The sequence below is a fragment of the Felis catus genome, chromosome C2 (assembly GCF_018350175.1).
Source record: "Felis catus isolate Fca126 chromosome C2, F.catus_Fca126_mat1.0, whole genome shotgun sequence".
NCBI classification, from domain to species: domain Eukaryota; kingdom Metazoa; phylum Chordata; class Mammalia; order Carnivora; family Felidae; genus Felis; species Felis catus.
The window spans coordinates 104,276,523-104,298,295 of NC_058376.1; the positions used below are offsets into that span (position 1 = coordinate 104,276,523).

The following is a 21,773-nucleotide window of genomic DNA, read 5'->3' on the forward strand; positions in this document are numbered from 1 at the left end:
GCATGACCTGAGCCAAAGTCAGGTGCTTAACCAACTGAGCCACCCATGCACCCCAATTATATCCCCATTTTAAAGATGAAGAAAATGAGGGGTACCTAGGTACCTCAGTCAGTAGAGCATGGGACTCTTGATCTCAGGGTCATGAGTTCAAGTCCCATGTGGGGCATGAAGTCTACTTAATAATTTTTAAAATTTTTAAAAAGAGGGAGAAAATGAGGTAAGATTACTACAAGTCAACAAGAATCTTTCCCTGTCCCCCTATTCCCACCCCACCAAAAACCCCATCCCAGGTCAACTCCTTTGTTAATTACTGATTTCTAAGAATTTCTTAGGAAATTTTATGTGATAACATGGTGGCATCTGAAATAAGTACTGATATTTTAATTTTTTCTTTTTGTCCTGTTTCTTTTTTGCCTAGTCTACTCCTTTTTTTCCCCTTTTTATTTAACTGCCATACTACACCTGGCAAGTTTAATTAATGCTTAACTTCATTGGCACTGTGATAAAGGTTTTGTACTGAAATACGCTGCTCAGGAGCTTCCTAAATTGTTTCCTTTTAATTATTTCAAATTTTTGTTTTCTTTGTAATGTTTCTGTTTATTTCTGAGAGAGCAGGGGAGGGGCAGAGAGCGAGAGGGAGGCAGAGGATCCAAAGCTGGCTCTGGAAGCTGACAGCAGAGAGCCCAGTGTGGGACTCAAATTCATGATTCACGAGATCATGACCTAAGCTGAAGCTGGATAGTTAAGCTTAACCAACTGAGCCACCTAGGCACCCCTAAAATCTTCTTAACTTTTTATCCTTTTATTATTTTTAAATCCTTCCATATAAATATTTATCCCAAGCCATCTAGAAAGAGCCAAAAAAGAGAGGGTGAGAAGTCCACACAAATATTATGAGCAGTAACTGTCAAACTGCAGTGGTAAAGGGAGATACAGCAAGCTCTCTCCCTACCCTTCTGATGTAAATAGAATGCTTTCATCTTATGATGACTTACAGTCTGGTGAATAAGGAAAACCGTTAACCTAATGCACTATTTCTCAACCCTGGGTGGACATTAAGATCAACTGTGAAGCTTAAAGAAAAATTTTTTTTTATTTCCCTTGCTTGACCCTTGGTGATTCTGTTTTAGTAAATCTGGGGTATTTCCTAGAAACCTGGGCTTTAAAAAGCTCTTCAGATGTTTCTCATGTACAGTTAGAATGGAGATACACTATCTTAAAATGTAAAGCACTTTAAAGAAAAAGGGAACACTGAGCTGAATTCAGAAGAAATTAATAGAGTAGTTTGCCATTTGGGGTTATTTGTGGTTCACTAAAGTATTCTTACTAGGGCACCTAGCTGGCCCATTCAGAAAAGCATGTGACTCTTGATCTCAGAGTTGTGAGTTTGAGCCCTATGTCTGGTATAGAGATTACTAAAACAAAATAAACTTTAAAAAATAAATATTCATATACATATCTATTATTAAGCTTGCATTTTTTTTTTCTTGAACTTTTTTTTTTTTTTTTAATTTTTTTTTTTTCAACGTTTATTTATTTTTGGGACAGAGAGAGACAGAGCATGAACGGGGGAGGGGCAGAGAGAGAGGGAGACACAGAATCAGAAACAGGCTCCAGGCTCTGAGCCATCAGCCCAGAGCCCGACGCGGGGCTCGAACTCACGGACCGCGAGATCGCGACCTGGCTGAAGTCGGACGCTTAACCGACTGCGCCACCCAGGCGCCCCTCTTGAACTTTTTTTTAATGTTTGTTTATTTTTGAGAGAGCACAAGTGAGGGAGGGACAGAGGGGGACAGAGGATCCGAAGCAGGCTCTACACTGACAGCAGTGAGCCTGATGTGGGGCTCAAACTCACGAACCACAAGATGATGACCTGAGCCAAAGGTAACGCTCAACAAACTGAGTCACCCAGGTACCCTTGAGTTTGCATTTCTTAAGTGCAATACTTATATCTCGGTATGGGTGTTTGGTCTGTTTTTTGTTTTTTTCAGAATGCATCTTTAGTTTTAATATTGGACTTCATTCAGAAATAGGGCTGGAATTTTTCTTTAGCCAGCTTTCAAAGTTAATGTTGTAATACTTGTAATGAACCTCCATGTAGGTTTCCTCTATATTCCTACTTCCCCCATCAAATTATTTTGACACGTCCCAGATAGTATATAATTTCATCAGCTTTTCTTAAAAAATAAGGCTGTATGTTTTTATATAATCACAGTACTGTTAGAGTATCTTTTAAATCTTAGTAAAATCCGGGGCACATTGGTAGCTCAGCAAGTTAAATGTATGACTCTTGGTTTCAGCTCAGGTCATGTTCTCATAGCTTTGTGGGTTCGAGCCCCATATGGGGTTCTGCACTGGCAGTGTGGAACCTGCTTGGGATTCCCTCTCTCATCCTCTCTGTCTGCCCCCCCCCCACTTGCATTGTTTCTGTCTCTTTCAAATAAATAAACTTAAAAAGAAAGTTAATATTAGAATCCAATCAGTATCCAAATTTTACTGATTGCTTCATTTTTTTTCCCACACTTTGATGAAATCTATATCAAAACAAGGTTGACATTGCATTTGGTAGCTTTGTTTTTATGTTCCTGTTACTCTACAGTTTTATTTTTCTTTCCCCTCTTAAATTTATTTGTTAAAGAAGCTGGGTCACTGTGAAACTTTGTTTATTCATTTTGAGAGAGAGAGAGAATGTGAACATGAGCAGCTGAAGGGCAGAGAGAGAGAGGGAGAGAAAGAATCCCAAAGAGGCTCTGCGCTGTCTGCTTAAAGCCTGACACAGGGCTTGAACCCATGAACCGTGAGATCATGACCTGAGCTGAAACCAAGAGTCAGATGCTTAACCGACTGAGCCACCCAGCCACCTGACTAGAAACATTTTTAAAACAAATTAAAGACTTAACTAAATAAATGGAAAGACATCCACATTCGTGGAGTAGAAGACAGTATTGTTAGAATGATAGTGCTCCCCAAATTTACCTACAGATTAAATTCAATTTCTGTTAAAATCCCAGGTGCCTTTTTGTAGAAACTTACAAGCTAATATTAAAATCCATATGAAAATACAAAGGTCCTAGAAATAGCAGAAACAAGCTTTAAAAAAGGACAGTTGGGGACTTCTCACTTTCAGAACTTACTGCATAGTTTCAGTGAAAAAGACTTTGTGATACCGGCATAAGGGTGGACATACAGATCAGTGAAATAGAATCAAGAGTCCAGAAAACCCCATACATTTATGATCGGTTGATTTTTAACAAAGGTGCCAAGAAAATTCACTTAGCAAAGAATAGTGTTTTCAGGAAGTAGTGATTCAACTACATTTGTACAATGTAGCTGAGACTTACTAAATATATACCTATAAACAAATGAAATTAGACTCCTGTATATAAAAATTAGCTCAGAATAAACACCTAAATGTAAGAGCTAAAAGTGTAAACCTCTTAGAAGAAAACATAAGCATAGATTTTCGTGATAATCAATTATGCAGCAATTTTTTACATATGATACCACAAGCATAAGCAATCAAAGAGAAAAGTAGATAAATTGGACTTCACCAAAATTAAAAACTTAAAAAAAATTTTTTTTAATGTATGTTTATTTTTGAGAGTGTGAGTGGGGGAGGGGCAGAGAGAGAGGGAAACACAGAAGCTGAAGCAGACTCCAGGCTCTGAGCTGTCAGCATGGAGCCGGATGCGGGGCTGGAACTCACGAACTGCGAGATCATGACCTGAGTTGAAGTTGGACACTCAACTGACTGAGCTACCCAGGCGCCCCAAAATTAAAAACTTCTTCTAAGGACACCATCAAGAAATGAAAAGACAACCCAAAGAATGGAAAGGAATATTTGCAAATCATATATCTGAAAAGTGACTTCTATCTAAAATACATAAAGAACTTATACAACTCAACAATAAAAAGACAAATAACCCCATTAAACATTGAACATTTAAATAGTTATTCAGAAAGATCTACAAGTGATCAATAAGCACATGAGAAGATGTTCAACATTATTAGTTATGAAGGAAATGTAAATCAAAGCTGCAATGAAGGGGCACCTGGGTGGCTCAGTCAGTTGAGTGTCCAACTTCTGCTCAGGTCATGATCTCATGGTTCGTGAGTTGGAGCCCCACATCAGGCTCACTGCTGTTAGCGCAGAGCCTGCTTTGGATCCTCTGTTGTCCCCACCACCCACTTGTGCTCTCTTTATCTCAAAAATAAACCTTAAAAAAAAAAAAAAACTGCAATGAAATACCACTTTGTATGCACCAGGGTGGTATAATCAAAAAGACAGTCACAAGTTTCATCAAGGATGTAGAGAAAGTGGAATCCATATACCCTGCTATAAAAACGTAAAATGGTACAGCCTCTTTGGAATACGGTTTGAATAGTACCTCAAAAAGTTAGATATAGAGTTACCATATGACCCAGCATTTTCCATTCACTGGTAGATGCTCAAGAAAACTGAAAACACCTGTTCACCCAAAAACTTGCACACAAATGCTTATGGCACTATTATTTGCCATAGCCAAACAGTGAAAACAATCCAAATGTTCATCAGCTAATGCATGGTCAAATAAAAGGTGGAAATGGTGGTATGACATATCCATACAGTGGAATATTATTTGGCCATGAAGAAGAATGAGGCATCGATACATGCTACAACATGAATGGACCTTGAAAGTATGATGTTAAGTGAAGGAAGTCAGACCAGAAAGGCCACCCACTGTCGATTCTAATTATATGAAATGTCTGAAATAGGCAAATCAACAGAGATGTCTCAGGCATACTATAGTGGCTGTCAGGAACCCTTGGGGGGTGAGGGAAATGAGAGTGACTACCAGTGGGTACAGATACTCCTTTTTGGTGTGATACAAATGTTCTGGAATTCTATATTATGGTTGTACAACTCTGAATGTGTAAGAACCACTGAATTGTATATTGTGAAAGGGTAAATTTTATGTTAATATGAATTATATCTCAACTGAGCGTTGAAAACGGAGTCATTTGTGTTGTAAATATTAAAATTAGCTCCTCCTGCCCCCCCCCCCCCGAGAAAACTGTAACTTGACAGAAAATGGTGTAATACAACAGAAAAATAATTGATAATTCAAATTCGTACAATACTGAAATCTCGTAGTAAGCAGCTTTCCTTCAGAAGAGCACTGTGTTTTTGTTTTGTAATTTATTGAAACACTGAATCAAAAATATAAAGTACTGTCTTCCTGTCTTTATGGCCCTAATTTACTATCCAAAATTATCCTTATTTGTTTGTTGACTGTCTTCTACAAGAATGTAAACTCCCTAATCCTGTCTGTCCTAATCACTCCTCTGTTCCTAAATCTGTATCAGACACAACTTGCTCTAAAAGCATAGTTGACGTGAATGAAAGAATGTATCTTTCATAATAGAACATCTCATTAAATCTTTTGTTGCAGACTGCCGCACTTAGAGCTGTGGGCAACATTGTTACTGGAACTGATGAGCAAACGCAAGTAGTTTTGAACTGTGATGCTCTTTCACACTTCCCAGCACTTCTGACACATCCCAAAGAGAAAATTAATAAAGTAAGTATTTTTAAATACTACTTAATAATAATAATGTATAAAGTATCAGCAGTTTTCATTTATAAAATTAGGGATTCAGAAGTATCTATAATGATTACTAATATAAACCATCAGCTAGATATCCAGAGAAGATACCATATTTTTCTCTTTATATCATGGATCTTTATGATTTTCTGTATATAAAACCGATAGTAAACAGTGCAGATTTGGCTCTCTTGGAAATGATGAAATAGAGATAATTGGGTGTTGAATGTTGTGTGATTGGAAACTTTTCATATGTAAGTTAAGTAATTAAGCTTAATATTTTATAGATAATAGAGTGTGTGTGTGTGCCATTTGTGTGTGTGTGTGTGTGTGCGTGCACTCATGGAGGCTATTGAAAGGGGGCACTGACTGGTGATGCTGATATTGGAGTGCATCTGAGGCAGTTGTAAAAATACATGGGTTGTTGATTACAACGTTGCCGATGATTATAACCCAAGAACAGCTCACCTAAGTAGCCTAGCACCCTAAAATCTCTAACAGGTTCATCAAACATGGCCCTGTGATCTGATCCAAAAGAGCCTACCTCACACTAGCTAATAGTAATAGTTTGCGGAGTAAAACTTGTTTCCTAATTTTTAACAGAGAAAATGTTTCCCTTTACATTGATAAATATAATAAATTTATTAAGTTTGATAAATTACCATAATTTTTATAATACCCTATGTAGGGTAGGTAGGTAGATATTTTGTGTCTTATTTCATGCTAACTGGTTTTAGTATGTATTTATTATGTATTAACTTGTGAAACACGTGACTACCATCATCTTGGCAAAAGTAGCAGCACTGTAGTGTAAAGGGTAGCACACAAAGATCATTAAGGTGGGCCAATGAAGCAATCAAACATTTGGTGCCACGTTAGCTCTTGAGAGAAATAGCACAGTGAATGACTTACAAATAAGTATACTAAAACAACCCACTCTTTCAGCTTTTGTGTCTCCATCATCATGGATAATTGAGATTTCCCAACTTTGGCGAGCACTCTCGATCACAATAGAATAGAGAATAAAGCACATTATGTGAGGGGGATGCTGGGTCTCATTTACAGTAGTTTCAGGATTTGTATCTGTATTACAGCTCATCAATTCCTTAGTATTTGTTCAGCCAAGCTTCTTTCGAGTCCTATGTTTGGGAACATTGCTTAAGAATTCTTCAGAAGGGTTAGTTCATTATGACTTGGATCAGGGCCATAAACAATTTGTCCAAAGAAAATATAGGAGGGGATAGAGGAGTTGAGATTCCTAAAATTTTTATTATGGAACTCAGTCCATAATAAAATCATTTGGACATTGTAGCAAACATACTGAATTTAGGTCAGATACAGATTTTAATTTTTAATGAGAAATTTTGACGGAGTCTTGTTCTGCAGGAAGCAGTGTGGTTCCTCTCTAACATAACTGCAGGAAATCAGCAGCAGGTTCAAGCAGTAATTGATGCCAATCTTGTACCAATGATAATACATCTTTTGGATAAGGTAAGAAAATCCTCTTGCATGCATCTGGGTAAGAAGAAAAGGGTTTAAATTTAACAAATACACTCTTCTGTTTGTTTAATTAGAACCTATACAACTGCATGAATAGTATAGTTAAGTAGTATTAACATGAAAACTTTGAACCCATTGATTTTTATATATAAAAGACATTTTTTAGGAACCCCTGACCCTTCTTCTGTATCATTCTTTTACCAAAATTACCATCGTCCTGGAATTTATTAAAAACACATTATTATTACTACTGATGATAATGTTCATGGTCATAATTATTACTGATTATAAATGCTTACATATTCTCATCACTCTACATATATTACTTCATTTAATACTGGAGCTCCAAACTATGGTATAGACCAATAAATTTGCCCAAAATCAAACAGCAAGTAAGTGTGCTATTTAATTGGATGCTATATCATCTCTCATACTTACTTTAATGTTTGGGAAAGAGACCACAGTCACAGCATGAGGGTTTTTTTCTGAACACTGATCTGTAATTAAAGAAGAAGATACCTCTGTCTTCTTTCCCTCCATATTTTCTATAAGCTGATAGTAAAGGCTTAGTTTCCTGTAGACTGGTAGATCAGGTTCAGTCTTTTAGGCAAGGCTTAATGCACTACTCTGTATTTCCTAATGATTCACATCAGAAGACACATACTGTTTGTCCTGTATCTCCAGACGTCCTAGATCTCCTGTTCAGATTGATGAGTGAGCTCAGGTGTTCTCAGCCTACTGCAATTGATTGTTATAAACCTATCCACCAATCTTTTGCCTAGGGGTTTTTAGGTAATCAGTCATTGATGATCATTGCATGGATCCCTTATTTTACAAGGAACTGCAAAATGGTGACGTTCTAATTTTATCATACTTTATGTATTACCTGTGATTTTTCAATAAACTATCAGCTATTGGTTTACTCTAAAATATGTTTCATATGAGAAAGACAAGATAAATTCTCATTATCATTCAGTTTTTAGAATAACATGGTTCCCTAACAACGTCAAAAGTTGACTAAGGTGGAGTTTTTAGTGCCCTTAGGAAATTACGAATTTATATTTTGTAGTTATTTTTTTTAACACTCAAATTGTCCCTGACCAATGGGAACCTCTTAAATTTAGTGCCTGTGTCTTTTTTACATCTCCTCAGTAGTTTATGAGAGCTTCCTACCCTTTGAATATGACATGATTCTCAAGCTTATTTTGTGTATTTTCTGATGTAGACTCTCCAGGATGCCCTTTTAGGTAGCAGATAGTATTTAAGGACCATAGTTCAGGTCCTAAAGATGACCATTGTTATGAGGTTGTCATTGTTTTTAGGCCTGAGTGAATGAAATAGGTGATCAGGGGTGTTTCTTTGTTGTTGATGTTTTTAAGTAGAAGATAGGGGTGCCTGAGTGGTTCAGTCAGTGGAGCATGCGATTCTTGATATGAGGGTTGTGAGTTTAAGCCCTACATTGGGCGTCAAGCCTACTTTAAAAAAAAAAAGTAGAAAATATATAGTATTTTTGTGAACATGAGAATTCATAAGAAACGAATCATGAATGAAGGAAAACTATCAGCTGTTACTGGGTATTTAGAGTAAACAGTGTTTTTATTTTCTCTTCGATTTTATATTTTTATCTCTTTTATGCTGGAATCTTTATAAAAAGATTGCAATATATATTGAGATATATAAAATTTATCAAAATAACAAAATCACATTGCCACTAACAACATGACTACTCCACTTTTAAGATTTCCTTGACGGTTTTTTGTCTTTAGGATATTTTCCATCAATGATGTACTTAAAAGTAATATATCACTTGAAATGATTTTTTGCATGTGTGGCTAAGTCACATGAAATACAATTAGATTATTTCTGTTTTCTTTTGTTTGCAGAGTGGGTCAAGACTCAGTTTATTTTATTTGTTTTAAATCCAAGTTAGTTAACATACAGTATAATGATGATTTCAGGAATAGAATTTAGTGATTATCACTTACATTTAACACCCAATGCTCATCCCAACAAGTGCCCTCCTGAATGTCCATCACCCATTTAACCCCACACACTCCCCCTTCAGCAACTGTCAGTTTGTTTTCTGTATTTTTTGTTCTTTTTTTATTTTGTTCTTTTTTGTTGTTGTTGTTGTTCTCTGTGTTGAAGAGTCTGTTATGGTTTGCCACCCTCTTTGTTTTTATCTTACTTTTTCTTCCCTTCTCCTGTGTTCACCTGTTTTATTTTTTAAATTCCACATATGAGTGGAATCATATATTTATACTTCTCTGCCTGACTTATTTTGCTTAGCATAATAAACTCTAGTTCCATCTGTGTTCTTGCAAATGGCAAGATCTCATTCTTTTTGATAGCCAAGTAATACTCCATTGTATATATATGCCACATCTTTATCCATTTGTCAAGCACTGGACATTTGTGCTCTTTCCATACTTTGGCTATTGTTGATAGTGCTGCTATAAACACTGGGGTGCATGTGCCCCTTCAAATCGCTATTCTTGTATCCTTTGGATAAATTCCTAGTAGTGCAATTGCTGGGTCGTAGGGTAGTTCTATTTTTAATTTTTTGAGGAATCTCCGTACTGTTTTCCAGAGTGACTGCACCAGTTTGCATTCCCACCAGCAGTGCAAAAGTGTTCCTCTTTATCCACATCCTTGACAACATCTATTGTTTCCTGAGTTAATTTTAGCCATTCTGACAGATGTGAGGCAGTATCTCATTGTGGTTCTAATTTGTATTTCCCTGATGATGAGTGATGATGAGCATCTTTTCATGTGTCTTGTTATCTATCTGTATGTTTTTGGAAAATCATCTGTTCATGTTTTTTGCCCATTTCTTCACTGGATTGTTACTTTTCTTTGTTTAGGGTTTTTTTGGTTATATAAAGCAAATGGTTATATAGTTTCCAAGTAAAAAATGTATGCCTTATTTTAAAAGTACATACACAAAGATCTAATTTCCATTTCTTTCACATACTCTTCCTTCCTTTACAGATAATCATCTTTATTAGTTTTTGGGTTATTCTGTTGTTTCTTTTTAAATATCAGCAAATGCTTATGTATTTGCTTATTCCCACCCTTTCTTACACAGCTGGTATTGCTTTTTTTTATTAAAAAATGCGTATCCCAGAGATCATTCCCATAGCATTATATAGAGAGCTTCTTTAATCCTTTTTTATACCTACGTATGATACTCCATTATGTGGATGTACTATAATGTATTCAATCACCTTAACTATTTTATGATATTTGAGATGTTTCTAAGATTAAGGTTTTTTTTTTTCAGTATTTTACTAGGGAATACTAGAATTACAGATAGACATATATGTAAATTTTGCTGTGTAATATTCATCCCTGTCTGTAAAGATTGTACTGTTTTACACTCCTACCACTGACAGATACTTGGATTTTATCGGTCTGATGTATAAAAATAGATGCCCACTGCAACTTTAATTTTTATTCCTCATATTTACATAAGTTTTTTCTTAATTACAAGCATTTTTCCAGATTGCTAGTCTTTTTTTTTTTTTTAACGTTTATTTTTGAGAAAGAGAGAGAGTTTAAGTGGCAGAGGGGCAGAGAAAGAGAGACACAGAATCTGAAGCAGGCTCTAGGCTCTGAGCTGTCAGCGCAGAACCCAATAGGGGCTCAAACTCACAAGTGGCTGGAACTTAGGAACTGCAAGATCATGACCTGAGCCGAAGTCAGACGCATAACCAAATGAGTCACCCGGCTGCCCCGCTAGTCTTCTTTATGTTTAATAACTGGTTATTATTCCATTTAGATTTATTGTAATTAGTTATTTCACTGTTGAGAATTTTAGTGGCTTTTACTTTTTGACTAGTGTGTGCTTCTAATACAATATATATATAGAAAGATACATAGTATTACTTGGTTTTAAATTATTTTCTTGGTAAATTCTCAAAGGTTCTCACCTATGAGAACTTCATATTATTAAGTATTACTAAGTATATTGCTAAATCATATGTATGACTTGTTAAATGATTTTTAAATATGTTTTAATGGTGGACATTATCATTTTTAAAACTATGTTTAAAAGGATAATTTAACTTGACATTTCTTTGATTAAAGTGAAATGTACATTCCCCTCCCTTTTATCATTGACTTCATTTAATCTAATTGAACAGTAAAATCAAGTCAGTTTGTTGCTAGGAGAGACTGCAAAAGGGAGTCTACATTTGTTTAGGGCAAATTGAGTTGAAAAGCTTTTCTTAAATGAAAATGATGGGGGCACCTGGGTGGCTCAGTCACTTAAGCACCCACCTTTGGCTCAGTTCATGATCTCCTGGTTCATGAGTTCAAGCCCCTCATTGGCTCCTCTGCTGTCAGTATTGGAGCCTGCTTTGGATCCTCTGTACCCTTCTCTCTCTGCCCCTCCCCTGCTTGTGCATGTACTCTCTCTCTCTCTCTCTCTCAGAAATAGACATTAAAAAGTTCTTTTAAAAGTTATATATGCATATAGAAAGGCTAGAGGAAAACCTGGGGAAATAAACAGTTGAAAATAATTTCAGACAACATTTTTTCCCAATATCCTAAATTAAAGTTTGTATCCTTTGATTTTACAGGGGGATTTTGGCACTCAGAAAGAAGCTGCTTGGGCCATAAGTAACTTAACAATTAGTGGGAGGAAAGATCAAGTAAGTTCAGCTCTTATTTATTTCTCAAAACTGGTAAAAATAAAACAGTACAGATAATTCTAAGATTTAGATTTCAGTTAAATCCTAATTTAAAATAATAGCAAGGTAACAGGCATTCTGTAATTTTTTTCGCCCCATATAAAAGTGTCACCTTGACTTCCTTTAGTTATATTTCATAGATGAGAAGTGTTCTCTTTATACCATCTTAGCCTCTAAGAATTTTCTAATCCATGGTAAGATCAAAGCACATGTAGTCAAGATTTTGGTTTTTTATTTTTAAACAGTATTAGGGAAAAATAGGACTTTTTAGGTTAATAGGGCAGACTGAAACAACTTCACAGATTCTCCTAACAAGTGAACATTAACAATAAAAAGAAAGCAAACAACAAGAAAAATTTATCAGCAGCAGACAAAGCAAGGAAGGCAGGGAACTAACCAAAACCAAAAAGCTGAGACTAGAAATTAGGGAAAGGAATGTGAGGTGCCTAGGTTGTAAAATTTAAAGAGGCACTCATTCTAGAATTGTGTGGGTGACAGAGGTTAACATTGTGCCAAACTAGAAGAATAAAATGAGTTTTAAAGGTTTCAGATAAATTTTACAGATAGATAAAAAGGGTGAATTTAGAGCTGATACACAATAAGCTGGTAATTGTCACAAGTGAGCTGTAGACTGGTGGTGAGCAAGGAATCCAGAGCAGAATATAAGTAATAGTACATGGTAATAACAGCATAACAAAATATAAAATGATTGAAAAATATTATGAAAATTGAATTGAACCAATTGAATAGTGAATTGAAGGTGGCGATGAGGGCACTAAATGTTGTAGCACTCTCACATTGAATACTCCAACAACGAACAATTGTAGCTTTAAAAAAATCCAGCCTTTTAACAGATTTCATTATTTCTTAATCTTAAAGGGGAGGAAAGGATCTTTGACGAAAGTACTCTTTATGGCATATGTTTCACACGAAGCTGAGTGATTCCTTCATTTTCACTTTTTTTCTAAGTTCAAGAAAAGTAAACACTACATTTAAAAGAGAAGGAATCTAATAATAAAACCATCTAACAATAAAGTCATAAAATAATCTAATGTAGTCTAACATAACCTGAAAGATGAGGTCATGTTTCCTACTCAAAATTTTGAAGTCAAAATTATTTCAGTGAGATCATTTGGTACACAAAGTTCACTTATTATGTCATGGTGTTTTTATTCTTCAGGTGGCCTATCTAATCCAACAAAATGTTATTCCACCTTTTTGCAACTTGCTGACTGTAAAAGATGCACAAGTTGTGCAAGTAGTACTTGATGGACTAAGTAATATATTAAAAATGGCTGAAGACGAGGCAGAAACCATAGCCAATCTTATAGAAGAATGTGGAGGTAAGTTATAGGCTATTATTTCACATTTTAATGTTCTTTTTGTAACTACTTTTATTTTCTGACTAATGTAGCACTTCTGTATTTTTCTCAGATAATCAAGTAACAGAATAAAGTAAATACTATATTCTATATGTACAGTCCTCAGCTTCTTGCATATGCTTAGGTAATTGAATTGCTGCCATGCATTGAACAGGCACTGTGCTAAGGTACTGGGAAAACAGTGGTAAACAAGACACAGCCCTTGCCCTCAAGGCATGTAGTCTAGTCATGGAGATAAATATGAACTGATTTAATGTGCTAATTACCCTAATAGAAATGTACAACAAAATGAAATACCCTGTCCATCCTGGAAGAAGCAGGAAGTGACACCTGAGCTGGATTTTGAGAGATGAATAAGGATTAATAAAGTAAAAAGGGATGAAAGGTGTTCCAGGCAGAGATAACACCATGAGCAAAGTCTGAGGTGAGACCTAGCATTCAGCAAATAATAAGTAGTTCACTGTTGCTGAATCACAAAGTACGGGGTAGATGGCTGCTTAAAGATGAGGCTGTAGATACAGCCAATCACTAGGCGTCTGCAGTCTTACAGAAGCTCTGTAGCACAGCAGATTCTTTATTCTATAGGTCATTGGTTCCCAAACGTGACTGTGTGCCAGAGCCACCCAGAATGTAAACAGCATGTCTTAGCTTTCAACTCTTAGAATTGCCATTTAGATAGAACATGGAAGTCTCAAGTGTAGCCGTGGAACAAAATGTAAATGTTACCAACGTGGATGAGCATAAAAGGAAAGGGATTTCTGACAAGTGGAGAAGTAAATGAAAGGAGAAGTAACTATAAGAGTAGGAGAACCAAATCTTCAGTTTGCTTGGTGTGGAGTTCAGAGGCTTGAAAGTCAATTTAATAAGAAAAGCATGTTTAAAGTTACTAACGTGACAATTAGAGCAACAGAAAAATAATGCCTAACTATCAAGTTAGAAACAGAAGAGGGAGAATAGTGTTAGGGAACCTAATTAGGAAGTTGAGTACCAGAAAAATTAAACATAGTTAAAAAATTTTTTACTACTTTTTTTTTTTACCATGTAAACATTGTAATTATTAAAAGTTGTATTTTTATATATTAAAATTAAAATGTAGATCAGAGCCTTGCCTCCATCACTAGACGTAAGGCCAGGAATCTGTATTTTTAAGCTTCTCCATTGGATTCTGCCCCAGGGTATTACAAGCCATTGAAAGATTTTACCTGGGGGATTGGTATATTTAAATAGAGCATGGATAGCAGGGAGATTGGGACCTTTGGAGACAAGAGGCAGGAAGCCAGTTAAGAAAGTATACAGCGGTTGGGCCATAATAAATGATGACATCAAAAAATGGATAGACTTTAAGGTTTTAAGATTTGATGATAGAGTATGGAGGGAAAGGGGTACTTGGGCTTTCTCTCAGATTTCACGTTGTTTGTTATCACCAAGTAAGAATACAGTAGATTGAACAATTCAATTGAGGAGAGGCAAATAACAAATTGTGTTTTGGACATTTTAAGTTTCAAGTACCCATGAAACGTCTGGTGGAATTATCATACAGGTGTTTTAATTCTGTGCATCTAAAGCTCAGAAAAGAAATGAAGTTGTAGATTTGCAGGTCCTCACCTATCTTAGTAGCTAAATTTTTTTCAGATTTTATTTATTTTTTAAGCTTTTATACATAAGCAATCCCCATACTCAACATGAGGCTTGAACCCACAACCCTGGGGTCAAGAGTCACATGCTGTACTGACTGAGCTAGCCAGGCCTCCTAGCTAAATTCTTTTCACTTGGAAGTGCAGGCCCACAAAGTGTGTGTAGAGTGAGAAATGAGCCCGAGCCCGTAACAATTTCTCCCTTGTAAGCATTAAAGGAAGAACACTCAGGGCAATTTCACTTTATTTCGGAAGTCTTAAAATTATTACTCCTGTCAAACAGAACAAGATCCAATTTGCATATCACTTTTTATATATTCTTTTCTGCCTATGATTTAAAAAACTCATTAATGTTTATAGGGAAGATTCTCCTTAAATACTGTAGTTCATCTTGATCATTTTCTATAATGCTTAACAGATGTCTTAACATTCATATTTATTAATCACCAGTATTTTCATTGTTTTTATACATGGTCATTATAAAAACTTGACAGAGGCTAGAAAGTAGAGAGAATCTGCTTTTAACTTGTAACAAACAAAAGCAGTCCATGTTGTTATTCCTTATAAACATTGGTTATGTAGTATTCTGAATAGAGGTGCCCCTTTGCTTGCTTAAACATTTACATGCGTTTAAACACTCAAGTTGTTAACTTTTTAAGATAAATATGCTGCATCTTTGTGCATAAAACCTTTTTATTTTTAAGATTCACCTTTAGAATAGATTCCTTAAAAATCACAGATTTGCAATCCAAAAATTGAGATTATGTGGTCCCAAGAGTAATGTAATTTTTTGTTGTTGTTGTTACTGAATTTTAAATATTACCGTTGTTTCACTTCATAAAATTTCTTGCAGGACTGGAGAAAATTGAACAGCTTCAAAATCATGAAAATGAAGACATCTACAAGTTGGCCTATGAGATCATTGACCAGTTCTTCTCTTCAGATGATGTATTTAATAATTTTATAGTTTTCTTAGTTTTATGTATAAACATAAATCTAGAAATATAGTAAGGTCATACATGTATATATTTTTTTGGAATGGAATTAAGTATGTAGTAGTAAGGTCACCTCCAGAAACATAAATATTTTAGTATTTTGAAGTCCCTCAGGGGCGCCTGGGTGGCTCAGTCGGTTGAGCGTCCGACTTCGGCTCAGGTCATGAACTTGGGGGGTTCGTGGGTTTGAGCCCGCATTGGGCTCTGTGCTGACAGCATAGACTCTGGAGCCTGCTTCAAATTCTGTGTCTCCCTCTCTCTCTGCTCCTCCCCCACTCATGCTCTCTCTCTCCTTCAAGAAAAAAAATAAAAATAAAAATTTTTTAAGTCCCTCAGGGCATTAAAATGTAGTACTAGTTCTAAGGGCAAAAAAAGATAAGGAATTTTTTTTTATTTTTTTACAAATTTATTGACATTAATAGTTAAAAATAGAATGAAATGTTCTTAGTTTGCAGTGATGCTGAAAGGTTTGCTTGTAAAGTATCTTTGTTGTTTTTTTTTTTTAATCTAATAACTGGAAGTTTGTACCTTTTGACTACCTTCCTCCACTTTTTTCTTCCTCCTCCCCCCACCTATGGTAACCACAAGTTTGATCTTTCCTATGAGCTTGTTTTTTGTTTTGTTAGATTCCACATATAAGTTAGAGCATACGGTATTTGTCTTTCACTGTCTGATTTATTTAACTTAGCATTAAATTCCCTCAGTGTTGATACATGTTGCTGCAAATAGCAGGGTTTCCTTTTAGTCTGAATAATACTCTGTTGTGTATATATACCACATTTTCTTTTTCTGGTCATCTGTTGATGGACATTGAGATTATTTCCATGCCTTGGCTGTTGTAGATAATGTGCTATGAACATGGGGGTGGAGATGTCTTTTTGAGTTAGTGTTTTTGTTTTCTTTGAATATATTCCTAGAAGTGGAATTGCTGAATCATATTGTAGTTTTATTTTTAATTTTGGGGGGAGGGAATCCTCCATATTGTTTTCCATAGTGGCTGTACCAGTTTACAGTCCCACCAACAATGCACAAGGTTTCCCTTTTTCCATATCCACACCAGCATTTGTTAACTCTTGTCTTTTTTGTGATGGCTATTTTAACGTCTGTGAGGTAATATCTCATTGTGGTTTTAATTTGCATTACCCTAATTACGAGTGATATTGAGCATCTTTTCATGTATGTGTGTACCTTTTATATTTCTTTTGGAGAAATGTCTGCTCAGGTCTTTTGCCCATTTTTTAATTGGGTTGTCTTTTGCTATTGAGTTATGATAAGGATTTTTTTTTTTAACACTGAACAAGTCAGAATTTATTTTCACTTGACATCCTTATAGTTAATAGCATAACATGTTTGTAAACAGAGCAGTGACACTAGTATATTCTGTAATGTTTATGACAGGAATTAGTTAACCCATACTTAAAGATATTGTCACTATTATTTTTAGTAGGTGACCAAAAATAAATATGAGGATAGATAAAATGGAAACAATAAATCATTAAGAAAGTTAAGTTACTGTATAATGTAAGGTGTAGTATACAAAAGTATCTTCATTTTGTCAGTATGTGGTAGTCGAAATTAAAGTATTAACTTATTTTCAGTATTGCCTCTTTGGAAAAATAAACCTAAAAGCAGTTATTCCTTTAAAAATTTTAATTAGGGGCACCTGAGTGGCTCAGTCGGTTAGGCATCTGACTTCGGCCTAGATCATGATCCCGCACTTCATGGGTTCCAGCCCCATGTCGAGCTCTGTGCTGACAGCTTGGAGCCTGGAGCCTGCTTCAGATTCTGTGTCTCCCTCTCTCTGCCCCTCCCCTGCTTGCACTCTGTCTCTCTGTCTCCCAAAAATAAATAAATATTAAAAGTAATAAATTAAAAAAAATAAAATTTTTAAGAAAATTTTAATTAGATACAGCCACCAGTGGATTTTTTTTTTGATGATTCTCAACTTTTCAAAGAATAAGTCATAATACCCCCAACCTTTCCACATTATCAAAAAAAAAAAAAAAATTCAGTGTTAATGAAACATTTTGTTAAGTATATATGGTTTGAACATTAACCTGACAAAAACAATACTGGAAAAAAAATTTATAGACTATTTACCTACAGATGATCAAGCTAAGTTCTGTTTAGAATGTAATGCCATTTAAATAAATCAGAACTGGGGCGCCTGGGTGGCGCAGTCGGTTAAGCGTCCGACTTCAGCCAGGTCACGATCTAGCGGTCCGTGAGTTCGAGCCCCGCGTCAGGCTCTGGGCTGATGGCTCAGAGCCTGGAGCCTGCTTCCGATTCTGTGTCTCCCTCTCTCTCTGCCCCTCCCCCGTTCATGCTCTGTCTCTCTCTGTCCCAAAAATAAATAAACGTTGAAAAAACAAACATACATACATACATACATACATACATACATACATACATACATACATAAATAAATCAGAACTAAAATCCAGAAAAACATACTCTCTTAAGGGTATCTTGTATCACATGTCTTAGAATTGGATTTTTGGAAGTCCTAATTTGCAAATAGATACACACAAGACCTTATGATTTCTAATACCTCAACATGAAGTTATTTGTTACTCTCTTACATTGTGAAAAGAATAATTCAAATCAAATGCGTATTTATAGGAACTGCGCTGTAAATCAGTGATTTTGTGGTATTTCAAAAAAGAACCTTTAGCTATAGAGCATATAGAATATTATTTATTCATTATAGCATAGCTATTATTTTACTGTTTTAAGCCCAAAGGTCATTTGTCTCCAATTGCTAGTAGAAAAGTATCTAAAGATTACATTTACTCTGCAAAAGTGACAGCATTAATTTTTTTTTTAATTTTTTATTTAATGTTTGTTTATTTTTGAGAGAGAAGCAGAGAGACAGAGCGTGAGTAGGGGGAGGGCAGAGAGAGGGAGACACAGAATGCGAAGCAGGCTCCAGGCTCACAAACTGTGAGATCATGACCTGAGCCGAAGTTGGACGCTTAACTGAACCATCCAGGTTCCCCTAATTTTTTTAATTAAGTCATCAACTTTTATCTATTTGCCCAGGTAAAAGAGAAACTATACATCTCAGTTTGAGATATAAAAGACCATCTCTAATTTCTTATATTTCACTCTTTTGGAAGATACCTATCTTGCATATTCTCTTAAGTTCCCTCTCATTTTGATGTCCCTTAAGAAAAAGCCTTTACAAAATATTCACTTTCTTTTCCTTTTTTTTTTCTTTTTTTAAGTTTATTTATCTTGAGAGAGAGTGTGTGTGCAGGGGAGGGGCAGAGAGAGAATTCCAAGCAGGTTTCGATCCCACGAACCGTGAGATCATGACCTGAGCCGAAATCAACAGTTGGGCGCTCAACTGACTGAGCCACCCAGACACCCCAGAATGTTTCAGCTTTCTAAAGAGATGGTAGGACAGTGTTCACTCTCCTCATCTTTCTCATACTTTTTTTTATGGGAAATGAGAATATTTCTATAATGCTATTTATATAGCCTTTAAAACTAATTATCACTTGCTTTTTCTCTTTTCCTTTAGATTGATGAAGATCCTAGCCTTGTTCCAGAGGCAATACAAGGTGGAACATTTGGTTTCAATTCATCTGCCAATGTACCAACAGAAGGGTTCCAGTTTTAGAAAGATGTTGTGGAAGTTAGGTACAATGCAGCACTGAGATATATATATATATATACATATATATAAAAAGGTTTGATCCATCAAGCTTGGCTCATGGGATCTGCTGCTGCATTAAATCGGGAAAGAAAATGTGAAGATTTCATTTGGAATCACAGAAAATGCCCAAATGAGGTCAAGATGGCGAGTGGGTGCGAGTGAGAATGAGTGGCAAAATGTAACGAAAACTTTACATGAATGCTTATTTAGGTTGTTCAAAGTAAAAAGGGCTACAGGTCACAGATCTTCCGTGCCTGAGAAGGAACATTGACTTACTCTGTATCAATTGAGGGGAAAGTGCAGTACTGTCATCTTCAAGCCTTGTAAGCATAAAAGAGGATATGATGCCCATATAAGTCAAAGGAAAACGAGCCCAGGCCTTGCTATGAAGCAATGTGTGAATGGACAATGTTGAATGAATGTCTGGCTCAGTGATAGGGAGTCAGGTTCATCTTTCAAATCTAGGGCTCTTCACTCATGAAGCAGACTCCTAGTCCTGGAGTGACTGTGTACGAGAGTATGGTTGTGGTGCTGTATGTGAACGCATGCAAGCTTGATTCGCCTTCAGGGGGCTGATAACAAACCTAGTAAATCATCAAAGTGAGATCATAAGTGTTAATGTACACTGGACATGAAAACAAAGACCGGTTTAGCAGCAGACATTGGTTTACTCTGCAGCCTGTGTTTTCTATTCCCCCTCTTCCCTTTTCCCACCCACCCTCCTTTTTTTTTCTTTTTAGTTTTTATTTACTTTACCTAGTATGGCTTTTTAGTTGCTTCTCAAGTCAGAAAACTTTTCAGGAAGGTTTCCCTGTGCATTTGCACCAGATGAATGTTTGATGCTATGAAAAGCTTTCCATATCATCAAAACTAATTTGTGTAGATTTTGCATGAAAAAAATCATAAATTTCCCTCAAAATAGACTGTGTTGCAGTACACAAGTTACCATAATAGTATAAAACAGTAAAATGTGCTTTAAAAAGCCATCCTTTTCATTTTCAGAGACAACATAAAGATCTTTGCATGAGGTAAATCTACAGCATAGTTCATTTTTAGATTTTGTTGAGTCCTGTAAAGAAGAAGAAGAAAAAAGTTTCAGTTGTGGTAGAATACCGTGCTGTGTTTAAATGTTACTTGTTTTCAAACTTTGTTTTCTATGAAAATGATATGGAAACTTCTAAAATGGAATTTGGTGCATATGTACTGCTGAATAAAGACCGATGAAGAGGTTTGAGTAGATGTACAAATCAAGTAATGGTTTGAACACCTTTAATAATATGCCTAATCTGTTCAATTGTTTTAGAATCTTTTTATCTTAGATGTAGGCAGCCATGAACAATCTATTTTGAGCCACTTTAGGGAGAAAACTTTGTATTTTTAAAACTTGCATAAAAGTTATGCAAGTGGTTTTTATAAATTGGAATAATACCTCAGTTTTGAGGTTATGCACACTAAATTAAATGTGACATAAATTAATTTGTACAAAAAGAACTCTTTATAAGGTGGCTCATTGTAGGAAATCCTGTGCCTTCCCCTTTGAGCACAAGTGTTGCATGAACAACAGTTTGCTATAAGAAACATACCAGATTAGCCACCATTAGCATCTATATCTACTTTGTGTTTAAAAATCAACTGGTAATTCTGAAACACTGTAGAATGGATAAAAATTATTTTGTGATCATAACTCTTTGTTGAACTAGAGTATTTTTGCAGCATTCCTTGTCATCAGAAACATGGTTAAAGTTTAAAACTAGAAGCAGCAGAAAACTAGCTTGTAAAATTTATCCAAGTAGAATGCAGGCTAGGCTGTCTTGGGGAAATAAACATTAAAACTTAAAGCAATGTTTTACATGGGGTGTGTGTGTGTGCTGTTTGGATTTTTTATATTACATATATATTAATGTAAAGTTAAGAGTATAACTGATTGGCTTGTTTTAGATTGTCCGTAAGCTTTTGACCTAGAACCAGAATAACAGAAGAAATGTCTTTTAGTACAGACTTAGTAATATTCTAACCCGCTGGATTTGTTCAGGTGACACTATCTTTGCTTCTGCTGTCCAACCCAAGATTTTGACCTTTCTTCATTCTTCCAGCAAAATGGACTGAGAAAGACAGCTTGAACTATATTTTACATAATACTCTTAACTTCAACACATGGTTCCAAATGGCAGATTACATACAAAGCTTGTTTTTTACAGAAGGCTTAAGTTAACAAAAGGTGAACATAACGGTATTGTGTATCATCCATGTTTCTTAGTAAGCAAAAATCTGGCTCAGAGTAAGCCAGTAAAGTTATAAGAAGCCAAATGATTTTATAAAATA

General features: G+C 35.6%; 1 protein-coding gene and 1 non-coding gene across 4 annotated transcripts in view; both read left to right on the forward strand.

Annotated features, from left to right (window-relative positions):
- The window catches only part of KPNA4 (karyopherin subunit alpha 4), a 68,468-nt gene extending 47,168 nt beyond the window's left edge, over positions 1-21,300 (forward strand). For all 3 annotated transcript variants that reach the window (XM_045037357.1, XM_045037358.1, XM_023260428.2), the window contains 6 exons: positions 5,433-5,561; positions 6,972-7,076; positions 11,669-11,740; positions 12,960-13,122; positions 15,649-15,743; positions 19,317-21,300. In XM_045037357.1, coding sequence (XP_044893292.1) covers positions 5,433-5,561; positions 6,972-7,076; positions 11,669-11,740; positions 12,960-13,122; positions 15,649-15,743; positions 19,317-19,415 — 663 coding nt within the window. In that variant the 3' untranslated portion in view covers positions 19,416-21,300. The remainder of the gene's footprint in view (positions 1-5,432; positions 5,562-6,971; positions 7,077-11,668; positions 11,741-12,959; positions 13,123-15,648; positions 15,744-19,316) is intronic.
- LOC111556473 lies at positions 5,778-6,119 on the forward strand. Its single transcript, XR_002735945.2, has one exon.
- Positions 21,301-21,773: the final 473 nt, after the last annotated feature.